Here is a 24,580-nt window from a genome sequence, read left to right on the forward strand (position 1 = left end):
TGAATACTACGGATAAAAGCAGTACACTAATGGATGAAGGTTATCAATGATGTCGAGCCAGGTTCAAGCCGTTCCCGACACTAGCGACTCGTGCCGCAGATCGACGCACATGGCCGAATCCCTGAATCACATCTAAATAAGTTGCCACTTCCTCACCCTCTCTGTCTTTGATAGAATGACTCGCATCGGACATATTCGCTGACATGCCAGACCTAGGAGGATCACCAGGTCACTTCTGCTTTGAGTAATGGCATCTCTACGAGTCAATGACCACATGACAACCTGATATGGCTTCCACATTCCGCCCGAGCAGCTGTCCAAGTTGCGAATCACACAACAATGGCGTCATCTTCTTCCACATTGCGCACTGAGCGATTGCCCGTACAAGAATGTTACATTGCTTTCCTACCTAGGTACTGACGGTTTGCCCTTCTCATGAGACGCGCTCTGCTCGTCTCACAGAGGCCATTGCGGCACTTTCTGCTCTTTCGCTTCTGTCATAGATACTGGAGTTGCGGCTGAGACCCGGCCAGTCTCCTCATCAACGATTAGATCGTCCAGCTCTAAGTAACCTTTGCCGTGGCTTTTCACCAGTGATTCATCCTCGTACAAGGTCACTGATAGGTCGGTCGGCCTCTTGCTTGACTGTTTCCACCTCCCTGAGCTCGATGCTTGGCTTGGATTTGTTCTTGATTTGCTTCGGCCGGACGTGTTGTAGCCCTCGATGGCTGTGTTGACCACTCCCTTGAGCACGACGCGGAGTACGGGTATCGACATGGCTACGATCGCCATAGCTGCTTCTGCTGATGCCCAGATGATGGAGTTGTACGAGTCGTCTGCTTCTGTCAATAATGATCATGACGAGACCTCGAGCAGCCTTACAAGATGTATCCAGCACGGCCAATTTCTCAATATAGTGGGCTCTGACGATAGCCACGGCTCCCGCACTTCAGTCGTGTCAGTACAAATCTAAAGACGAGCAAAAGGGAAACCTACAAGACACCCAGGCTCATAGCCAGACCAACTCCTATCTTTTCTGCGGTACGCATCTGAACGTTCCAGAGAATTTTCCAGGGTAGCAAGGCAAGAGACACATCCATCAGTGCAGACCATACTAAGGATCAAGTCAGTTCCATACTCCTAGAGAATGTGCAACGAACGTCGTACTCACCGGCTTGGAAGTTCCCATATCTTACAGAGGGCCTCTTGTCAACACACGTGCCAGGGAGGATATCGAGAAAGGTCTTAGCAATGGGCTTGCATTGTGTCCAGGGGACGACAGCGGCTGGGATTGCAAACACCGCCAGTGTTGTGATAGCAAAGCACACGTAATATCTAGTCCAACCGCTGGTCAATCGGAGCAAGGTGACTCCAAAGGAAATCTTGCTCAGTGTGATCGCGATAATGGATACCGTGAGCTCGGAAGCACCATAGTATATCATGGTATTGAAATGTGACAGGTTGACTACGCGAAGAGTTAGAGACTGTGCACTCCATAAGGCCTTTATGGCAATGTCGTACCGTCGAGCGCATGCTTTCCGTAACCTAGATTGATGGCGAGTTGGTTCAGAATAACCTGAACAAGGAGCAATGTCTGCAATCCGTGAGTCTCACGTGTGTATGTCGGTTAATCTTTACTTACCCAGCTGAGCCCAAGCAAAAGGTCATCAATCCATAGTCTCCTTTGACTTTTCTGGATAATAAGCCTCACAATCAGAAAGGCCCCAGAAACCCCAACAAGGCACCATGTCGCAATGCTCATCAACGGCCCGTTATCTTCAGCTGGGTTGCTCTTCAAGTTCTCGATCTGAGTCGACATTTTGGATGTTTGAAGACAGGGATGGATTGAAAGAAAGTGAAAGATCCCAGTCTTCCGGACGACTTCAACTTGTCAGTGAAGGCGAAGGAATGCCCCAGCTCATAAGGACTAGTCTTGAACGTGAGATAAGGATAAGTTGTATATGTAACGGCAAGGCGGGTAATGCCATGTTTGGTCTAAGTTAGAGGGCCAGCTAGTGCCTGATGACAATGTCCTTACAAACACTGATCGTCCGGGCAGCAACTGCCCGAGACAGTTGTGAAATTCCGCCTCGTCTCGAATGCCTAATTCGTGATCATGTTCCTAAACATGCATCTACGTTACTTCGCTGCTGCATGGTGAATCACAGATGGGCATGTCTGCTGTCAACCCAAACTTTCGGTTTTTTTTTGAGGCAGACCGCACACACGTTATGACACTTCCCAGATAGATTCCAACGCAACGTCCTAGAAATGTTCGTTACGAGGTCTATCAGTTGACTCTGTTTTAGGAGAAAACTCGTTCTAGCGGCAGGTCTGGAGTGGGAAGCCATGCCGATTTTCGTTGTCGTCTTAGTGTAGACGTTTCATTAAAACGATTATAGACCAAGAATATATGGGTACCGTGTCGCCGGCAAACGTGGTAGTTCCCCTCTACTAGTTGTTCACGGGAAGCGTAATAATTTATTTCCTACCTAGGTAGAATGTAGAATTAGACGCGAAAGACGTTTGAGGGTCTTTGCTTGTTGGAGTGAACAACGGGCTGTGGGGAGATCATCCTTATGCATTCGAAGGTTTAGATCGCGCGCTAACAACGGGTTTGTGAAACCCGGATGGCTTAACCCTGGCAGAACAGATACAGCGAATCGCACCATGCTTCCTGCTTCTAGCGTAGAGTCACGGAACTTTGTAGCCGCAAGCTACGGTAATTTAGCTACTGTCCATCATCGTCTGAAGATCACCCGCTCGCCATTCTTACTGTGTTGAGATTGGTGCCATGGAAGGATCTGGGCAGCCAAGTTCGGCATTTCCACGATAGCGCATAGCTATTGAGAACGAAGCTAAATGCTCAAGACGAACATGACTCAGTTTTTTCCAGAAAGCTTCTTGGCTGGAGTTGTTCCCTATTATTGGTCTTTGTGGGAAAACGAAGAGACACTTTCTAGGAATGGGAATAGGAGGTGATCTTTTGGATTATACTACCTACCTTGTGGGGTGTCTGAAATCCAAAAAGCATCAAGTCTCGAATAAGTGATGTACTTTTACCAGACGTCTCGTAAAGGTATAAGAGAGGTCGTAAACAGGACTTGAACCCGGAGGTGCATGTGCAGGGACGCCAAAAACTGAGAGTAGCAGATAGAATGTAAGTATGAATGCATGAATAGCAATCCCTGTGAATGGGGTGGAATGACGAGAACCACTCCAAACATGACGTCTGTAAGCTAACCTTTTTTGGTACCGCCATGTCTTCCAAGGTTTGGTGGCCTTGTGGCTTTGATATGGCCGTTTTATCTCCGGAGTTCCATTTTGCGGCTGAGATAGTATTTGCCAGTGCCACACACGCATATAAATCGCGCATGTTGCCACCAGGGCTCTCAGACCTCCGTCCTCAACCTCTTCTGCTGTGCTTCCGATACATCCTCGCTCGATTTCCTCTTCTGAAAACCTGCGCCCTGTTTCTTCTTTCTCATTCCTTCTAATATCCTGAGGATCTGCTGCTCCTTCACCGCTGTCTTCTGCTTTGCCGCCGAGACGTCCTTGTTGCTCTGCTTGACCTTGGCCTTCAAATTCTTTACCTCGTCCTTGAGTTCCTCTACCTCGTCCTTGAGTTCCTCTACCTCGTCCTTGAGTTCCCCTACCTCGTCTTTGACTGCCTCCATCTTGTCCTCAAGTTCATCCACCTTGCCCCTACTCTTCTTCAAGTCGTTACTACGGCCGGAAAGATCTATTTTCAACGCCTCGATACGCCTCTCTGCAGTGTCGGCTCTTTTTCTGGCTTCTGAAATTTGTTTCCTGGTCTTTTCAAGTTCTGTTTCCAGATCCACCACTCTAGTGTAAGGAATCATGTCTGTGTCTTTATCTGAATCATCAAGCATCTTCATGATCTCATCAACAGCTGCATCCGGAGAGACACATTTGGTAGCCTCGTCGTTGGTGTGGTCATTGGTAGTCGCATTCTGATTAAGTGTCTTTTGTTTCGTAGTCGGTCTCACAAGCCTCATCTGATTCTTCCATTCTTCGAGCTCTTCAGGTGTTATATGCGGATAATCTCGTAGTTGGTTATGACGATCGTAATTGAATGGATAGTAGAGGAAGAGGTTCGTCAAATGCTGGCTTGTTCGACTGGGTCTACTGGGTGAACCTTGAAGACGCTTGAAACTCTTAATGAGGGTCTGATCATATGCCAAATACTTCGGAGGAACTGTGGGTCGATATTCCGCTGTAACGGCATCGCGTATCAATGGCCATGTGCGAGGATTATCTTCTTCATAGTTTGGAATGGCTCCTGTAATATCATATTGCAAGGAGTAAACCTCCTAGGGAAAGTCTCTGTCCCAGTTTACACGAGGTACTATGTTTTTGTTACTCATCTTGTAGGGTGTGGGGTAGAGGATTGCAGAAATTGTTGTTGAGCTTCGCACGAGTCGTAGTTGAGGCAAGTGTGTAGTATGGGCTGGTCATCAGTATCTTTATACTAAGGTCCGGTCACGTAAAGCTAATGCAGTGATCTTGGTGTCGCCAACGTCCTTCACCTCGACGGCCAAAGTGAGGTGCAGTGAGATATCACACCTACGCAAGATGCATATTTCGACAACTATCGGAACACATATCTACACATGAATCACCCCAACGACCTCACCAACTGAACTACCCATAGTCCTCGAAATCGCCACCCTCTAACCCATATCCGTAATCCATGATGCCACACCCTCGGCCCGATTAGTATCCTGCGTCCTCCCACCTGCGGCGCTTCCCTCACCGATCAACGCCTCTCGCTTCACGAATGGCACGGCACAGACGCCGCAGACCGCAGCGAGGAAATGGCCCCAATAACTGCCCATATACCCACCCATGCAGGTCCGTTGGCCAACAAGTCTCCACAACGTGTCTTTCGGACAGGCATGTCATATCGGTGAAACGGATGCATGAGGGTCCCGCGGGCGCTTCCCGACGCGAGCGCACTTCGTGCCGGGGATGCATATGCAGGTACGTTATACTTGCATGTGCGACATCGACGACATCTGTGGAACGGATATATCAGGAGTGAAGAGCGACAGAGATGGCGAGAAGGTGGCAGACGAGGTCTATCAGATTTATTGTATCATTACTAAATACTGAATTGATTCTTCACATAGCTGTGAAAAGATCCCCTAAAACGCCCCAAAATCTACTTGTAATGCAAACCCATCGTAAAAGATGAGGGGTATCGAAGAAACAAGCCGGTGATCTGTTGCCTTGGGACTTCATACATGAGTTCAACATCCATACGAACAGTCTTGCTCTTGCGTTGGAACGCTGATACGTGAGACGACAGCGTGTAGCGGGGAGGAAGAAGTCAGTCGTGATGGTGTCGTTAGGTTTCGTCGTTGTCAAAATGTCGTGAATGCAGGAAAATTGATAACAGCGCCCAAAGGTTCCGACATTTGAATGATGCGATATTCGAATGTTTGAAACTTTAGACGCGTCATGACCATGAATGTAAAATAGTGAAGGGTTACGATGCCAGACGTATTGCCTTTGCAGACTGCGACAAGCCCTCTGAAGAGCGGTGTGCGGGTGCGTTGGTCACGGTGCTGGCTATCATGTCGACAAGACCTATCTAAGCCTTCTGCAGAGGCTTCTTGACTGCACCCTTGCTGGAGGTGCGAGAAGGGGTCTTGGGAGATTTTGCCAGAGACTTTGGTGCGCGAGCCTTAGCCAGGGCCTTCTTGGGAGAAGCAGTCTTGCCAGGGAGCTTGGGGAGAAACTCGATCGAAGGAACCTGGTCAGTCTCCTTATCCTCAAGCATCTGGAGGATGATATCGACAATCTTCTGAACTTGATCATGGCTCTTGTCAGCACCGACATACTGGTCCAGCTCACGGAGGACGTCAATGGGCGCCTCGAAGTGCTTGCCTTCCTTGGGCTGGACGCTCTTCGCCGCGGCCAAGGGTCCTCTGGATGCAGCGACTTGACGGGAGTATGAGTTGAGGCGGGCCTCCTCGGACTTCTTGAACGCGATGTCGTATGTGGTGCCCGGGAACTCCTTCTCAATCGTATCGAACTGGCGGAGGATGAGCTGAACCTTGCGGATCTGCCACTTCTTTTTGTTGTAAGTCGCACGCTGGTAGTGCTTGCGACAGAAGAGGGGCCAGTCGGTGACGTCGCGGGTGCATGCTTTGTTGCGGCCGAAGTGATCGGAGATGACCTTGCGCGATCTAGATTTGAGTCAGTGTATATCTCATACAGTCCGTAAATATGGATTACTAACAGGTCCTTGGTGTACTGGCCGGTCATGCAGCGCGTGTGCTCGTCATTCATACAGGTGAACTCGCGCTGATCGTCGGGTACATCCTCGCCATCATCCAGGTTTTCGTCACCAGAAGCTTCAGGCTCTTCCCTCTATCAAACGAATATCGGTCAACTTACTGCTTCAATAGTGATGTGATGACTTTTCATGGTGTGAAGGAATGAGAAGAAACAGAGTCATCAGTACTTACAGGTGCGGTCACGACGGTGTCGGGAGTATCCACGATGGGCGACGAAGTCTCTTCTTCTGTTGACTGTGCAGGTGGTGTAGAAGGCGGCGCAGGTACAAGCTTGGAAGTGCCATCAGGAGCATCGATAGGACCAGTGACGAAGTCTAACGCCATGGTATTGCGGATCTTGTCGGCTTGAGTGACCTCAGTTGTAAGGGAAGCGCCTGAGACATCATCGATATTGGTCTTGGGGTCGGTGGACATGTTGAGCGAGTCCGGGGGTAAATGTTTTATCAAATAGAGAAGAACACCAGTTGGAATAGAGTTGACTGCACTGAATCTCACAATAGTACGGTTATGGAGAAGAAAGTCTCGAGAGAGGTGAGCGAAAGATTTTATACGCAGTACAGCGGCGGTCCAAGTGCGATGGGCCGACGAAAAGTGAAGGTGACTCTGGAATGACACATTCTCCGCTGTTTGATCGCTACCACCTGATGGATCTTCCCGTCACCTTGGATCACGAATGGGCCATCGTCCTTGATTCACATTACCGTCGCACAATGCGACGCACTGCGGCCCGAGAGCACTAGAGCTCCACCGAACGAACATCTGCCTGGCAGCTTGAGCCAATGGCGAACCCGTGAGCTCACGATAGTCGACCAGATGCCCTGCCAAGAGACCCGTTTGCTCATACTTGACCAATGCCACCCTCGAGCCGCGTGTTACATTCCCTGCGTGAAGGCCCACGTAGGCCAACACTTGTATATTAACGACGGAATGGATGGGTAGCTGATGAAACGATCGCTGTAAAAGACAGCCTGAGGGACGAGTTGGCCTTGAGCTGTGGCACAGAGGGAGCTGGGTGAGCCCAGAAAAGGCTCGCGGAATGCCCTCATGGTACATACGGGGGCCAGTTACTGGTGAGAGAAAATTGTTTCAGTAATTTGAAGTAGGGGCAGCTGGAGTAAGGAAAGTGATGGAATGAAATGGAGTGAATGAAGTCATGCAAATACGAGCTGGAAGCTAGAAACCAAGCATCGAGACGTGACACAGGAAAGCAAGTACAATTGACTCAAACGACATGATTCATGTGAACGCATAGCCCCCCGTACTGATTGTCAAGCGACGTAGCCGCGATAGTGTACGTCCAGAGATCCAGTGTTGACGATCCCGGCGTTGGTACGTACCAACAGTTCGCATTCCTGTTCCCTGTGAATGGAGCTCCTTCTGGAAGGGCAGACATAGAAGAGCTTCCACGCCGTACCCTAAGACGTTAGTTTTGCGTGAGTGTACTTATTGTTTAGATATCGACAAGTCCGATACGTCGCAGGAAGCTGTGCGGCGCTTGTCTGGTGGACTGGCGAGCAAATGTCCTCACGAACCAACCAATCCAGAGTGTTCCGCTTTGATATACATGTCGGCATACCGTACAAATATGAGGCTCGAAACGGCAATCTCTCCACTGCTCCCCTCGGACCGAAGCAGTCTACTACGCCACAAAGAACTAGCAGGGACCTATGGGCGCATTCCGAGCGGCTATGGCATGGTCTACGATTGGCTTATATTCCCGTAATTATAATCTCAAAGGTTTTAGTTTCTCTATCTTTCTGAGACTCGTACTTTTGAGAGAATGGGGCACGAGTTGTAGCTCGTGGCCAGGGTGTTCGTGGGGCTGTATACCTGCAATTTCACTCGCTGGGTTTCCTCTGAAGTACACTTCCTGATTAAGTGCAAAGCATTGAGTCTACACGTAGTGAATCATAGAGTGAGATGTGCAATCTGGAACGACATGGGATGGACGTTTGCCAGAGGGCTTTCCAGTTGGGAGTTAGCCGACCATATTATGTATATACAAGAACCCTGTACATCCAACACGACGGGCGCGTAGATCAGAGTGACAATGAAAAAGAGATAGTCGTACGCGTCCAACATAAGCGTGGCAGTTGGGCAAGGGGACGGATAAAGTGGACGAGGATGATGGAGGAGTGAGGCTTGGCGGCGGCTTAGTCACTATCGGGCAAGCTGCCGCCGATAACCGGAAAACGAAAACACGTGCGCATTCCGTCAACAGTGTTTAGCGTCTTTCGCGCCTGTAGCGTCTTGCGGCAGTGAGGAGCTCCTGTTCTGCGCATCGTCACCAAACCCAAACGGCAAATCGCTGGAAGCGCCAGCAAACCCCTGTTTATCGCTTGAGATGCGCTCACACGTCATTCCTACCACGCAACTTCTTTCTAACCACTCGATCCTGGGCTGAGCGCGTTCGCGGCCACTTTCCTCGCCTTGCTACCCACAGAGCGCCCTCTCAGCCACCATGCCCCCGACCACAGGCACAAGAACCTCTACGAGGCAGGGGCGGGCTACGGTCCGACCTACCAACTACTATGCGCGCACCTTTGCCGGCCGCCTCAACGCGAGCGGGATGGAGCAGACGCCCGAAGCTTCCAGCAGCGCGCCCGGCTTCCTGCCCGCCCTCACCCACTTTAGCGGCGCCGTCGATGCGTTCCCAAAGGAGATAATTAAGCATTTTTCCATGTTCAAGGAAGTCGAGGCCAAACTCCATGACCCGGAGCAGATGCTCAAGGAGCTGCTCGACGACATCGCCCGGCAGCCCGTCACTACAAAGGCCCAGCTGGCTGCTATAGAACAGGCCTCAGTAGCGTCCGAGGCCAACGCCAACGTAAGCTCCAGGAAGCGCATAGCAGTATCGGAAACTCACAATTGCCAGCTCAATCCCGACAATATGTCTCCCGAAGAACGTTCGGCCATGACCAAGCGCCAGCTCTTCTATCGCCTCCGCATGATTATCGCGAACACGCTGCCCATACTCGATGAAAAGCTCGTAGTGCTCCAGGGCGCCAAAGCCACCAAAGACAAGGGCCTCACGCGCATGCACCACTCCTTCGCCCAGCTCGACGGCGAGATCAGCGACGAAGCGCGATACGGCAGCCTTACACACTGGGCATATGCGGACAAAGAGGAGAAGAAAAAGGGCGGACCATCGCACGAGCGCCAGAGGCGCGAGGTGGCTGCGGCGAATAACCTGGCCGCGGCCGCTCAACATGTCCATGACGTCGATTCAATTGCGGCCAAGAGCGAGGCCAGACGTGAGGCCATGCAGGCGAACAAGCGCAGTCGACACCACCAGGTTGACTCCGACTTCGACGACAGACCAGCCAAGAGACCGCAGAAGAAGAAGCCCTTGCCTGCAGAGACAGCAGCGCCAGACAACAGAAACCTTGGGTTGGGCATTTCAAGCAACGGCACAGGTCCTCATGGCAAGCGGAAGAAAACTGAAAAGGCCCTCGCCGCAGCGGCAGCGGCGGCACCGGCAGCCCCGCCCATGGAGCGATCACTGAGCAGTGCTCTGAAAGCAACTAGCAACGGCGTACGGGGTGGTTCAAGCCCACGGGGAACGCCAGGTCCAGAGAACGGCGCAGCAAAACGCAAACCTCGTGCCGCACCCGTGGCTGCGCAACGCAAGAACCCGCTTCCCCCGTACTCGCCCCCTATGGCTTCGTCACCCCTTGCTGCCAACTTCCCCGTCAACAAAGCAATTGCCGGCGCATCGGAACGAACATTGTCCGCCCGTGCACGGAAAAACTCCACAGCCAACTCGGTGGCGTCAATCAAGGACCAAGAGGCTACAGCTGCAGGCCGCCCGTCATCCTCGCACTCTGCGCAACAAGCCGCTACCAGCAATGCCATTACAGAGCTGGAACAGGCTGCTGGCGTTGTGCGAGACAATGCTTCGGCAAAGGGCGCGTCCACTCCAAAGGAGAGTACGGAGATCCCACCGCCCTTTGATACAGCCAACATGAAGGTAGAAGACTTGGGACAGCCGGAGCCAGAGAGCATGGACATTGACGCTCCCGCACCGACATCTGCCGCCGTGAGATCCGGTCGGAACTCCAAGAATACGACACCTGTTGTCGGCGCGTTTGCGGAGACACCCATGGCGCGAAGTCGCAGCAGCCGCAACGTGAACAATGGAAATTCAAACTCCACCACGTCGTCAGAGAACAACAGCACGACGGGGGCCGGATCAAAACGAGGCAACAAGAAGAACACGCAATCGACCACCGCTACTGCTTCTCCCGCCCTGAAGCCCACGCCGAACGTAAAATCGAACCCTCCATCTTCCGCTGCCAGCTCCGTCGCACAAGAACAAGACTACCAAGAGGCCGAGGCGGAGGCCGAACCAGAGGCCGAATCCGAGGAAGATGGCGACGAGCCGCGATACTGCTATTGTAACGAAGTTTCCTACGGGAACATGATTGCCTGCGACAACGACGACTGCCCCCGCGAGTGGTTTCACCTTGGCTGTGTGAACCTTGACAAACCGCCCACTGGCAGAACGAAATGGTTCTGCAGTGACGATTGCAAGGAGACGTACAATAAGACCAAGGCGAAGGGGGGCCGTCCAGGCAGTAGTAGACAATAGGAATTAGGAAGGAGTTCAAGGCGTTCTGGGACGGGTCCAGCGGCGGCTGGGTCTAGGCAAGGCCCGAAGGGTAAGGGCAAGGCTAGGTTAAATCTCTGGGATGGCTGGAATGCTCTGTAGCAGCGTTCCAGCCGCGGTCTGCGGCTTTCTTTGAATTCCTTGTATAGGTTTCTCGGCGTTTCTACTAGGCTTGGTTACGCGGCGCATCTCTTTTTATGACTACGAAGTCTAGTGATATCCGCTCTGGAGGACACTGGCGTTTTGCATCGTCTGGCATATGGCATCGAGAAGCACATTCTTTTGTCTTTTCTGTCAATGTTACTGTATATGGACTTGCGTTGGCTCTACTTAACAGAGTACGTATATCAACAGCGAAGTATTCGCAGACATTTGAACGTTTTCTTGTAAAAACTCTACAGCGAACTAAGCTCGATTGAACTGCCTTTGGTTATTTCCATTGAGAGGTCGGTATTCGCTAGGCTGGGGTTTTGGTGATGCTGTGTCACATGGTTATTGCGAGCTTCAAGGTTGTCGCGGCTTTCATACATGCTACGCGGCAGCGGTACGATAGCCGTCAGCAGCCGTCAGCCTCAGAAATGCCCCTTGCAGATCCCTTTCGGCTTAGAGTGGGCGTCATCGTCATTGGCCAGATACATCTGGACCCTGAAACGCTAACTACGATTGATGATGCGCAGCATACTCACCGCTCGAACACGCGACACGAGCGCCTTGAGCACCATATTCTAACGACAACTATCTCTCAGGCTGATACAAGTGTGATATAGATTCGAAAATCATCATGGCGCCCACAGACCACCCATCAGCGGAAGAGCTGCTTATATGCGAGCCAGAAGGTGGCGCGCCGAATGCCCCGCCAGACCTACGTTTCTTACACTACAATGATGTTTACCACGTTGAAGCAGGGTCAAGAGAGCCTGTTGGCGGATATGCGAGGTTTCAAACTCTCGTCAATTACTATAGGGACGATGAGAGGTTCAAGGACCAACCAAAGCTTCTGACTTTCTTCTCGGGTGATGCGTTCAACCCGAGCATTGAGAGTAGTATCACAAAGGGTCAGTGAGCCGGATCGCCACAGCTTATGCAAGTAGACTGACGACTACTACCAGGAAGCCACATGGTCCCTGTACTAAATAACATTGGCACAGACGTTTCTTGCGTAGGAGTATGTACATCGTAGTTTACAGAGACCGAGCCCAACTAACGCTTACACAGAACCACGACCTCGACTTTGGTGTAAAGCAGTATCGCTACCTCACAGCCAAATGCAAATTCCCATGGCTCCTTGCGAACGTTCACGACCCAGCCCTCGGCGATGGTGTCCCCCTCGGAAACGCGAAGAAGACGGTCATGCTCACGGCATCCAACGGCATCAAAGTCGGCGTCATCGGACTCGCAGAGCGTGAGTGGCTCGACACAATCAATGCGCTACCACCGGACATCATATACAAGAGTGCCTCCGAGACTGCGAAGGAACTCATACCAGGTCTGAAGGAACAGGGCGCAGAGATAATCGTTTGCGTGTCGCATCAGCGAGAGCCAAATGACAACAAGCTGGCGAAGCAAGTTGGAGGCGGATTGATTGATATAATCTTGGGTGGGCATGATCACTACTACTCATACAATCTTATCAACGGCACCCAAGTACTACGGTCAGGCACAGATTTCAAACAACTGTCTCACGTTGAGGCATGGCGGAAGCCAGAGGGCAAAGGGTGGGACTTCAAGATCATACGGAGAGACATTGTCAGCAGCATAACCCAAGATCCCCAGGCCATGGCGCTGGTAGAAGAACAGACACGGGAGATTAGGAAGCGATTAGACAAACCTATCGGATATACCGCCGCACCACTCGACGCCCGATTCACAACCGTACGAACAAGAGAGTCGAACATTGGAAACTTTGTCTGCGATCTCATGAGGTACTACTACTCAGCCGAGTGCTGTATCATGGCAGCCGGAACGATACGCGGAGATCAAATCTACCCTCCTGGCTTGTTGAAGCTCAGGGATCTTGTCAACTGCTTCCCGTTTGAAGATCCGGTCGTGGTACTGAAGGTCACCGGCAAAGCAATTCGAGAAGCATTAGAAAACGGCGTCAGCAATTATCCGGCACTAGAAGGAAGATTCCCACAAGTATCGAACATTACCTTTGAAGCGGACTACTCGAAACCACCACATTCGCGGGTTTCCAATGTAACGATTGGAGAGGAACCTGTAGATGAGGAGCGAGAGTACGTACTCGCTACGAGAGGATACATGGGCCGTGGAAAAGGTACGTCACGTCCAGTGCACAAAGAGTTTCCACTAATCAACTACACCTAGACGGCTACACATCCCTCCTCATCGAAGAAGAAGGCGGAGTTGCCAAAGAGCTCGTCTCGGAAGAAAACGGCGTTCTCATCTCCACCATCCTCCGCCAATACTTCATGTCTCTCAAAGTACTAGGCAAATGGAAACGCTGGGGCAAATCCATGAACACGAAATTCACGTCGATTCAAACGAATCTGCAGAAGAACCACGGTCACGCTTTTCACGACCCATCTCCTACATCACCCACGCAGTCTCATGGTAACAATGCTCCTCCGGTGGATCAAGGCTTGAGCAGAGTCCTGGGTGATTCGAACAAACGCGACGACAGCCCGAACGACACCACCGACTCGGAAGACCCGGACGTCGATGAAGATGAAGACGACGGACCGATGTATGATAGCCGTGTACCAATACAGTTCACAGACAAGCAGACGGAGATGATTAGAAGGGTTATGAGGAAGTGGTGGCGCGTTGCTGGTCTCAAGGGCAATCCTAAGCTGTGTGATGAGCTTGGTGGTGGTGAGTTTCAGGTTAATTGGACAAAGGCTATTGCGCCGAGGTTGGAGGGGAGGATCAGGGAGGTTGGAGCTGCAGTTAATATTGAAGCATAGTGTTGAGGTTTATGATATATGTACGACCTTTTGCGTTGCTGAGTCCCGTTCAAATGGCTATCGCTAGACTCTGGAAGAACAACTTACAGTCTGTTTCTTCATGACCGCCTTCTCCCTTTCTTCTCGTGTTTTGTAATGGTATTGCAGTCTTCAAGGCTGAGGTGGACGATGGCCTAGATGTTCTTCGATGGTTCGATCGCATGCTTATCCGATTGTGCAATCACTTGCTTTTTATTGTAGACCCACAACTGATATGATTAATCGCCGGAGCGTAAATCTGTCGGATAATATGGTAGATAGTGGCTATGGCTCCGGAAAACAATACATGGTACAGTCCGTATTTGTCGTGTAGGTCAGATTCAACTCTGAACGCCATTATTTTGGCGATACAGGCTCTAGGAGCTGAGATGCGCCGTTGGGGGTGTTCCATGCTTGTGCCAGCCATTGTTGGCTGTAGCTGTTCTACTCTGGTATCTTCCTAGCTCTTGTGTGTTTCATTTCTCGACTTACATGTATGACCCATCATCTATTGCCTACGGATCTCACCTGTGGACTGTTCACAAAGTATGCGCACAGGCTGTTCATTGTATGCGCTGCGATTGGTAAGCTACCAGAATGGTTCAGAGTTATCGAGCGTTGCCCACTCTTCTCCGCCATCGCTCCAGTCACGCCAAACATCTTTCGATACTATATCCAACCGACCATGGTGAAGCCTTGCAAAATCCACGTTGAAGGGGTGTGGCTTAAACGTCTTCCCTTGACTAGTAGCTAGGTTCATCAAGTCGAGTTTGTACATGCGAACTATCCTTGAAGCAGCGCGAACAAACAACTCTTTCTCCAAATCGTCCTCTAATATCTCGTTGGTGAGCATCATGACCATGTGCGATATCTTGGGAAAGTCGCGTAGGACGTTTGATAGGCTGCCGTCTCTGAATCCGTTCAGTATAACTTTTGTAACAGCGACCTTCTGCAGCTCTTGGGGATTGCAGCCCGTTGCATGGCTGAAGTGAGCCAGTAGTCCTACTTCGGGCGAGTCGTCGTAATGCTTAATACGCCTCCCTTCTAGCTGTAGCAAGAGGATGTCGGTATCGATGCGGAAGTAGAATTCGCCACAACCAGTATCCGAATTACTGCACGGTACCTGCAGGATATGGTTTGCTTTCATAGCCTGGTACCGAGCTTCTTCGCGCGACTCATGACATAGATTTACCGTCACTGGGGCAGGACTAGGGGAGTATCGCGGGCAAAAGTGTGTTTCGTCATGATCCTCGTCGTGCGGTTTAGTCTCCAGTGCTACCAAGCGAGGCGGCTCGTTGTAGTACGCTAGCGCCCATATCTGAAGGCGTAGTTCTTTTGGCAGCAAATGCATAGACATGTCTGGAGGATGAATTGGGGAGGATGTTGTGGAGGCCAAGAACCTTCCCCATGCAGACGTCACGTGCAGTCGCGATCCCCAACATTAGTTTGACTTTCCGCCATTACGAGGCCTACCCACTCCGCTCCACTTGGCGCGGATGCCTAACTTTATACCGGTAACCATCCCACGTCCGAACCAACTCATCACACATTACGCATGGTCATTTCCGATGCCCGCACCTCCGAGATGCAGAATACAGTGTCTCGAAGCTTCTCTACCTAAACCTTTCCAAAGTCCAGAACACCCGTGGTCCTCCGCAGGTGTTGCAGAATGATCGTCAAATGACATGCTGATTTTATGTTTGACATCGGATTTACGTGGTCGCCGCGCTGAATGCCATACATGGCTTCATCCTATTCATCGATCTGCGCAGGTAGAAATCGCTATGTGGCACAGCAAAACAACGAGTCATTGGCGAAGTTAGATGACCTGTACTGACATCGTGTCAGCTCGTCAGCACCAGGGAGAGCTTCATCGACAGCTTGGCACAATGGATGTTCGTTGGTCGGTGAAGAAGTTGTGAAATCCGGGGGAAAGCCGACGAGCTATATTGTCAATAATGTGAGCACGGAGCGCCATGTTGTGATGCCGCTGGCAGCTTCATGAGGCTCTGGGTGGATTCGATGCGGGTGTCCCACAACCCCTTGGAGTCCCACTGGAGAAATACCGACGGCGTCTTCTTATGTGGATCTGTTGGACGCGCGACCCGCTGTATGTGAAGTCACACTGACATGCGCGCGGATGCTTTGCCGGGCAAGGAGTCTAGTTTTGCTAGCATTTGGCCTGATCGACGATGTGAAGACCGATCAACGGCTTGTCTCTCGAGCTCCGGAGGAGGCTGAAAGATTTGAGGCTCCATGTGACAAGGCTGGGCATCTTTGCTGTCGTGTTGTTGGTCGTGGAGCTGTTCCCCTCCCCCGCTTTAAAGGCAAAACCACCCCTCTTCGAGCGTCATACCGCAGACACCGCATAGGAAAGGCACGCGCTCGGATTCCGTTGCCGATTAAACACCGAAACCTTCGTCCTTCTACGATGTTCCTGTTGCGATTCTCCTTTTACCACCTCGACTTCAAATCCTAAGTTATACACACTCAAACTCGGTGTTCTTTGTCGCGAAGCACTTTCGCAGCACACCCTCGGAACAGCACCATCGGCATTTGCGCTTTGCTGCGGCACCGCACACCCGCACTCAACTCGTCGCAGTTAAGACATCCTTCAGCGCGGACACCGCAAAGAAGTTAATCGGTTATCAGACCTGATTGGCTTGGTTAGAAATTTTTCCGTACCGTCGCAATACCCAGTACCATTCTTGGTACCGAATTTTAGAAAGCACCACTTCGCGACCAACAGCTGCACCCGTCGCGCACATTCTACGATTCCGACCGCGGACGGAAGACATCTTCCGTATAAATACAACGGGTTAGGTACACCCGTGGACCAGAACAGCACATCTTTCAGCATGGCGACACAAGACGTTTCCGCACACGACACTGAGCCGCAGCCAGTCCCCAAAGAGGAAATTGCAGAAGAGCCACAGTCGAATTTGGACGAGGGGAAACTGAGGCAGTTCTTTATTGGTTCCATAGACCAAGGAACTACAAGTACTCGCTTCATTATTTTCGACGGCCTTGGTGAGCCCGTAGCTCAACATCAGATCGAGTTCAACCAGCAATATCCTCAGTCAGGGTCAGTACAGGCGAAATCTTATAATTTGACGTGAATTAATTGGCGCAGATGGCATGAACACGACCCGAAAGAGATCATTCATTCGGTAGAACAATGCATTGACCGGGCTACGAATATCTTCCTCGACAACGGCCATGAAATCGAAGACATCAAGGCTGTCGGTATCACCAACCAGCGTGAAACAATAGTCGTTTGGGACACCAATACTGGTGAGCCATTATGTAATGCGATCGCTTGGTAAGTAAAATGTGTGTACGAGATTTAATGGGCAGCGACTGACTTTGTGAATCCAGGCCAGATACCAGAACCAAGGGATTGGTCCGTGAGTTGAAGAATAAGGAGGGTGCTGATGACATACGCAATATGTGTGGACTTCCTTTATCGACCTACCCATCATCAGTCAAGCTCCGGTGGCTGCTTGACCACAACGAAGACGTTCGCAAGGCATACGACGAAGAGCGACTATCCTTTGGAACCATCGACACATGGATATTATACAACCTGAACGGAGGACCAGAACAAAACATTCACGTGACAGACACTACCAATGCGTCTAGAACCATGTTCATGAACCTGTATGTCAACCTCCGCTCGCTTCAAATTAAGCGACAAAGTCGACTAATGCAACTACAGGCACACCGTTCAGTACGATGACAAGCTCTTGGATTTCTTCGGAATCGATAAAAACAAGGTCAAGCTGCCAAAAATTGTGCCGTCTTCATCGCGAGACGACTTCGGATTCTTGCGTTCCGGCATACTGGAAGGTGTTCGAATTGCAGGGTGCTTGGGTGATCAATCGTCAGCTTTGGTCGGTCAACAAGGTTTTACGCCCGGTTCTGCGAAGAACACGTACGGAACTGGTTGCTTCTTGCTTTACAACGTTGGTGAAAAGCCTGTCATTTCTTCGCACGGGCTTCTGGCTACTGTTGCGTACGACTTTGGCGGAAAGCGGAAACCCGTATATGCACTCGAAGGCAGTATTGCGGTTGCGGGTAGTGGCGTCAAGTTCCTCATGAACAACATGGGCTTCATCACACATTCACACAAGATTAGTGATCTTGCGGCTTCTGTGGAAGACAACGGTGGATGTGTCTTCGTAACAGCCTTCAGTGGTCTCTTCGCTCCTTACTGGATCGACGATGCTAAGGGCACCATTTTTGGTATCACGCAATTTACTGAGCGGGGACATATCGCTCGCGCAACCTTAGAAGCGACCTGCTTCCAGACAAGGGCAATTCTAGACGCCATGGAGCTGGACAGTGGCCACAAGCTTAACATGCTTGCAGTCGATGGTGGAATGAGTAACTCAAACTTGTGCATGCAGGTAAGTGAAGGCATCCGGCGATACCGATGAAGTGGCACTGAAATAACCATTTGGAACAGACTCAAGCAAACATTATCGGCATTCCCGTCGACCGTCCCGCCATGCGCGAAACTACAGCTTTGGGCGCAGCCATCGCAGCTGGCTTTGCTGTCGACGTTTGGAAAGAGTTTGACGAACTAAAGGAGATTAACCAGAAAGATCGCATGGTCTTCAAGCCAAATGTCGACAAGGAGGTGGGCGAGAAGATGTTTAAGAAGTGGGGAAGGGTAAGTAACTTCCACAAACCAACTGCGAGAATGGCATGTGCTAACTTTGATTTTTTATTTAGGCCGTCGAGATGTGTCGTGGTTGGTTAGATGCTGGAGAAGCCAACGGAGAGTTCTCATGATCTACGCGTATTATGGAGATTTATATATCCGCAACCGACGTGATGCTTTCCTTGGCATCCTCGTATGAAGAGTAATGAACTAGTTCAAACGAACGCATCTTCGCGTAGGATTCTGGTGATCGGTAAGCGTTCGGGCCAGTGCCACCCGATATCCCCTGTCATACCGAATCATGTTGTGGAGAGGTTGTCAGCATATAGAACATATGGAACCTAGTCCTATAGCCACACTGCTGCCTCTGGCGCTACCACCGGATTGGCAACGCGGGGGAGAGACGGTTCGAGGTATAGTCTCTGATCAGCTAGTTCGCCGTTCTGGTGGCATTAAATGCTAACATCCATGTCTTTTGTTCAGCCTGAATGGCTTGTGATGCTCGCCAACGAATAGTCGATTACCTACACAACTTGTAGAATTTCGGACACAAGAGCCAATGATATGTTCGTAATATTCTCAACAAAGTGGTAGGCTTGGTGCCTTGTTTAAGCCACTGGCATATCAAGACTCCCAGAACGCAGGTACTGCGGACTGCTGGTTCCGCTTCCTGTTGAGGTTGCATTAACGCGGAGGCTGTGGCATCCAATATATTCTGGCCCACAATTGGAGGACACGGAGCTATACCACACTTGGGCGGTGCGAAGACCTTTTGATATACTTCAAAGCTCCGGAATGAGAGATGCATCATGCACGTGTATGCGGTCATGGTCCGTTGTAACGAAGTTCCTTGCGTTGAGGGGGCTGTCGGGTCGGCTTCTCAGAAGCTCGCGTCTGAAGCGAGCGCCAGCCGGTGAACTTTTCGATCAGCGAAGGATTGTATACAAGGCCTGCTCAGTCCAGGGGACGCGATCCTGGTACGTTCTGCATGCGTTTGCATCTTTGGTCGCCATAAGAGAAGGCACCCTGCATTGGTCTCGTCCCCGAGAAGCGGCAGAATCCCATATTTTTCATAGGTCGGTATATTCCCAGTCTCGGCAGGTCTTTTCCTTGCCGAACAGCAGCCACGTCTCTTATGGTTGTAGATTACCGTGCGTTGTTCGAGCCGACATACACTTGGCAGCCACTTAGTGCTCCACCGCCCGGGCAGCACGGTCTAGACAGTCTTACCGCGGGTGAAGACTACCAGATTCCTGGTCGATGTGTATGCACATGCACACGTTTCTCAGAAATCCCATGCGATGGCATTGGTCGCTGTTCTTTAATGCAGTCATGGCACAGCGACCTGGACATGGGCCGTCAATGCGGGAAGCCTACCTAGGTAACGTACGAGGTGCTAGAGCTGTGCCGTTCACATATAGCAGGTGTCGGTGTAGAGTAGCATGTGTGGAAAGAGTTGCGAACTTGAGAGTCAGTGTTGCGGCAGGTAGAAACCTCGATCACATGGCGTCATGCGGACGAAACGGACCCCGATAAAACCAGCATTGGGTTCATCAGACGCTCCGAAACTCAAACGCAACCCCGAATCTGCCCTGCTGACAATGTACCTCGAACGTTATGCTCACGAAATCAGAAAGTGAGGCCGGCGACCAGGACCCCACCAGCAGCCACTAAAGGTGGGATCATGTCGCGCAGCCGCGCTCACTGTACACGGGACGGCATATGATGATTGCGCAACACTTGACCTCCGGATGCTCTCGCGATATGGACTGGGGCCGGGGAAGCGGGATAGTAAGCATAAAGGACACACATCGGTGGAAGCTCCGGTGAAATGCTGCCGACAAAGGCACGCCTAGGATGAAACAGGCGCCTCGATGCAGTAAAGACCTCGCTCTAGCAGTGTGTAAACGATGCCATTAATTGCCACCTAGTATACAATTGATCTCTCTCGCGACCTGCAGGATGTGAAGGAAGGGTGGCCCCTGGCCTCCGAAGCTTAGCCACGGTCAAGGATTTTCCAACGGCTGCACACCCCACGGGCCACCTTAACGTGGAACCGTAGTCGCAGATCAAACTTGATCTGTGCACGTCTGATAACTTTGAATTTAGTGCACACTAACGGACAAGGCGGATTGGCGCAGTCCTAAATGCTATAGTGCTTCGACCACTCAGAGACTGCCGTTGGCAGCCCGCTGGCTATCCTACCCTGAGAGCAAGACCGAGATTCTTCACGCTTGCATTCATTCTTCTTCAAATACGGCCAGAAGACCCTGTAGTCCCTCTCGGCACCCGGGTTGGGCTGCTACCTCTGTCCCTCAAGGTTCTTGGAAGCGAGAGCACTTCAAACATGAAGGTCCCCACCCAGGTCTATGGTGTGTAAAAGGCTCGACCGCTCTCGGGCTCCCGGGTACGTTGAACATTCACGGCCACTACCATGATGCATGTCAACTGACGAACCAGGTTCTATCGACATGGGCTAGCTTTGCATAGCTCCCACGGGTACCTGATCGCACTGACGTCTGTCTGCTGCTCCGTCTGGTTCACTATAACATAACGGACCGTCGCGCAGCTGCATGCTAATCCGGAGATTTCACAAACGTACCAACAGAATCATTTGCCTGCCATCCATTGTTGCATTTGTACATCCCCTTGGAATTCTTACTCGTCATTCGACCACAACACTTCACAGCTTTCCTTTTCGGTCATCATGTGCGACTACACACAAGTGCAATACAAGTGCGCTCACGTCCGCTATGTCGTCAAAGCCTGGTGTACCAAGTACCAACAAACACATGTAAGGTGTCCTGCCAATGTCACGGCAGTGTAGGTGCTCATTCCATTCCATCGTATTCCTATACTGACTTTTGACCCAGAGAATACAGACTTAATGAGAACTGCGGTTCGTAACCCCACGTCCCAATATGTATCACGAGATCCATTTTAACACATCCAAGGCGACTGCAGACGATAACACGAACCATGCTCTCGTTATCATTCCCTACAGTCACGGTTGCAATATAGCACGGCGTACACGGCGGACAGCTGCACAATACCCATTTGAATCCTTTTCGTATTTTGTTGGATAGGCGAATGTATCATCACTGTCAATTTCAAAAGTCGTTTTTCACCACTCTTCCCAATACTGCTTCGCCGACTTTTGGCACTTAACCGAGATTATAGTCATCAATGTCCGGCACAGGCTACTAGTTACGATGGCGGAGATTCATCCCACTCCCGACAGCATTTACAACAATACGATAGCCCTAAAGGACTTCGCGGTTTAAAAAAAGGTTCAGTCTCTAATCAAAGTTTGCACGATATTATGGTTGCATTAGCCAAACCAAATCGTGGGTGACACACCAGATCTCACCCGACGGCCACAACTCCGAAACGCGCAATCGGCCACCAAATCAACCGCCACTTACGTGGAACATAAACAAAACACGGAATATTCACCGCAGTGATCTTACTTTCACTTCGCCCCCTTCCGACCTCCTTCCGAGAAAGTATCCTCGAAATCCAGGCGATCTCAGCGCTTCGGCCCAATGTCGGCGTCCTCTCCGAACTGTCTCAGTTTTGTAGCTTCAGAAACTCTCGAGCACCCACCTGGACAGTGCCTGCTTCTGATGCTGGATCGCACTCGCGTTCGTTTCGCGCGGTTCTGAGTATATCTCGCGCATTAGACTGGAAAAAAAGTCAGAATGATGGTCGGCCGAATGTCCCCTTTTGGTTTCTTATTTCGTGCCGTAGCACCAAGTCGCTCTATGGAGCTACGACAAACTTATGCAGGTTACTACATTGGTCTGGCTTACCGGGTCCCTGGAACGCAATAAGACGACTGGTAAAACCATAGGAACCCTCTGTTAATTATGCAGTCTAGCCAATCACGAGTTTCAGTTCGCCGAAGGCACGACCAGGCTGAATACACGCGACCGTATCGTACGAGCTGACTTGGTATATGGTTCGCATGCTACATTGCATGGTAACGCAAACTGTACGAGTCACTACGCCTATGTATAGTTCAAAGGATGTCGCTATCGCTACTGGCGACCAGAGTCGCGATCCTCCTTACTAGGCCCCAAGGTTTCGTTGATGTCAAGAGTCAGCAACGTCCACTAATGATTTGTTATCACTAGAAGATTGAGTCGTTCGTCATCACATTAATCGGAGTCTTCGAGAGGGATAACGCGAACCAAGCCGGCCACATCGACATCCTGTTGCATCAACAAATTCCCCAGGAGGAAGTTGGAGCGTCAATATCACTGGACGCATAACGCTGACGATACATGCTTCGCGTGTGTGGGGAGGTTATGTGAATGACGCCACATCAGTTTCATCGACACAGAAGATGTGGCTCTCCACCTCCACGTGGTACGCGAAATTCGACTCGACGGTGGGGCCTTTGATGCCTCTGCAAGACGCAGAGGACGATGCTTACCACCTTTTCCAGAATCGGGTACAGTGAGTCAGGAGATAGTCGCCTACGGTCCACTCTGGTAATCTTCTAGAAGCGAATCATAATTGTGGTCGAGGCTGCACGCGAGGATGAGGATCTACGCTACTGACTCACAGTCCAACCGCATGATGAGGCAGGAGCAGGGAATAATACGGCGTAACATGTTGCTGTTGCCCTGGAATAATTTGTGAGGCTACGACGTGCAACGAAAATAAGATCATGGAGTACCAAGTACCTAGCTGTACCAGTATACCTGCCTCGGCTTACCGAAGGACTGCACCCTGAGCCGTGTGAAGTTACAGTGTAAGCCGTTGATATGCAGCGGCACGACTCGTACCCAAAGCCGACGTTTCCCCACTATCCCGCCCGCCATAAACGTCCTCAAATACTCGTAACCTGGTAAAAGTGTCACATTAGCGGCCGCGAAGCAAATGAGGCACAGCAGAAAGTCAATCCCCCATCACTCCACTACGATCCTACTGCCAGTTTGACATCCAGCGGTTACGGTTTTTAATCCCGCCCCAATGACCCCAACCCAACCCAACTTGAAACTAACATAGCAATGACAGGACCACACCTCGTCACGAGGCAGCTTGCTGAGCAACCACAACTGTGGTTGTATCGCCACCCATGAAATCCAATTATGTAGCTTCATCCAAGAAATCTCATAGTTTCCCTTCACTCCAAACGGCACGCGCGATTCCGGCCTTGTAAGCCTACCTCCCGCCGCCCCGCGTTCAGTAGAAACCTAATTCTGAGTTGGCATGGGGCCAGGGCCAGTAAGCCTAGGTTGGGCTCCGTTACAATCTTGGGATAATGGCTGTTGGCGGACAGTTACGCACCCGGTCGTGATGCAATGACGCCAGGTGGGTCTACCAGGACACGGTATGTGACTCGTGGCGATTCGCGTGGATAAACTTCCGGCATCCAGATGTCGTGAGTTGGCGCAGAAATGTGCCCGAGTGGATATAACGGTCTGTACTAACATTAATGTTTGTGCCACAAAGCTTGGAATGGTACGAGTTCCGCATGCATGCGCGGTCATGTTATCTGCTGCCGTCTCACCCCAGTCAAAAGTGATGCGCGCTTCAAAAAGGGCGCAGCAGTCAGTGGCCCAGAATCCCATCTCCACGAACACACTAAGTGTGTCGTCAACCTACGGCAACGTCCTTGCAAGCCACTTCCTGGCGCTTACGATGCATGGGCTAATCATAATAAGATCAGCACATTATACGGAACGAATGAGATATTTAATTAGGTTTGCCGATCGCACCATACCATAACCCTCTGATTACAACACCATCGTATTTTGGTCTCTGATATCTGCATCACGGCCTTTTTCCCCTTCGCCCACTATTGGAAGCGCCGGAGCGAACCTCCTAGCCAAACGGCGAATCGGACAGACTCTATTTACCGTATGCCGGCACTTGCAACTTGCGCCGGCACTTCCGCGACCCCTACCTCGTATTGCGCTTCTGTCTGTAACGCGGAATGCGAAGTGAGGCTTGCGACTGTCACATCGAGCCTGACAGGTGACACGCAGTCGAGGAGGATCATGTTTCATGCCTGGTGCCTGAGCCC

General features: G+C 51.0%; 6 protein-coding genes across 6 annotated transcripts; 2 read left to right on the top strand and 4 right to left on the bottom strand.

The window, feature by feature from the left end:
- Positions 1–456: 456 nt before the first annotated feature.
- Positions 457–1,879, bottom strand: GT037_008263 (uncharacterized protein; the record flags this gene model as incomplete). The annotated part of the gene is made up of 6 exons (XM_038933310.1): positions 457–836; positions 883–947; positions 997–1,114; positions 1,172–1,465; positions 1,522–1,594; positions 1,643–1,879. Coding segments are annotated over 6 exons (1,167 nt in total), but the record flags the coding sequence as incomplete, so codon positions are not given.
- Positions 1,880–3,392: 1,513 nt separating this feature from the next.
- Positions 3,393–4,019, bottom strand: GT037_008264 (uncharacterized protein; the record flags this gene model as incomplete). The annotated part of the gene is made up of 1 exon (XM_038933311.1): positions 3,393–4,019. The coding sequence occupies one exon, from the start codon at positions 4,017–4,019 to the stop codon at positions 3,393–3,395; it is 627 nt and encodes a 208-aa protein (XP_038783976.1).
- Positions 4,020–5,617: 1,598 nt separating this feature from the next.
- On the bottom strand, positions 5,618–6,740 carry GT037_008265 (uncharacterized protein; the record flags this gene model as incomplete). Its single annotated transcript, XM_038933312.1, has 3 exons — positions 5,618–6,215; positions 6,269–6,399; positions 6,498–6,740. 3 exons carry the CDS (start codon positions 6,738–6,740, stop codon positions 5,618–5,620), a joined length of 972 nt encoding a protein of 323 aa, XP_038783977.1.
- Positions 6,741–8,787: 2,047 nt separating this feature from the next.
- On the top strand, positions 8,788–13,859 carry GT037_008266 (5-nucleotidase-like protein; the record flags this gene model as incomplete). The annotated part of the gene is made up of 6 exons (XM_038933313.1): positions 8,788–9,153; positions 9,202–10,903; positions 11,703–11,990; positions 12,045–12,100; positions 12,151–13,210; positions 13,261–13,859. The coding sequence occupies 6 exons, from the start codon at positions 8,788–8,790 to the stop codon at positions 13,857–13,859; spliced, it is 4,071 nt and encodes a 1,356-aa protein (XP_038783978.1).
- Positions 13,860–14,466: 607 nt separating this feature from the next.
- On the bottom strand, positions 14,467–15,234 carry GT037_008267 (uncharacterized protein; the record flags this gene model as incomplete). Its single annotated transcript, XM_038933314.1, has 1 exon — positions 14,467–15,234. One exon carries the CDS (start codon positions 15,232–15,234, stop codon positions 14,467–14,469), a length of 768 nt encoding a protein of 255 aa, XP_038783979.1.
- A 1,501-nt stretch (positions 15,235–16,735) lies between these two features.
- On the top strand, positions 16,736–18,674 carry GT037_008268 (glycerol kinase; the record flags this gene model as incomplete). Its single annotated transcript, XM_038933315.1, has 6 exons — positions 16,736–16,962; positions 17,011–17,199; positions 17,256–17,537; positions 17,596–18,286; positions 18,346–18,552; positions 18,615–18,674. 6 exons carry the CDS (start codon positions 16,736–16,738, stop codon positions 18,672–18,674), a joined length of 1,656 nt encoding a protein of 551 aa, XP_038783980.1.
- Positions 18,675–24,580: the final 5,906 nt, after the last annotated feature.

This window comes from Alternaria burnsii (assembly GCF_013036055.1).
Source record: "Alternaria burnsii strain CBS107.38 chromosome Unknown 753, whole genome shotgun sequence".
NCBI classification, from domain to species: Eukaryota; Fungi; Ascomycota; class Dothideomycetes; order Pleosporales; family Pleosporaceae; genus Alternaria; species Alternaria burnsii.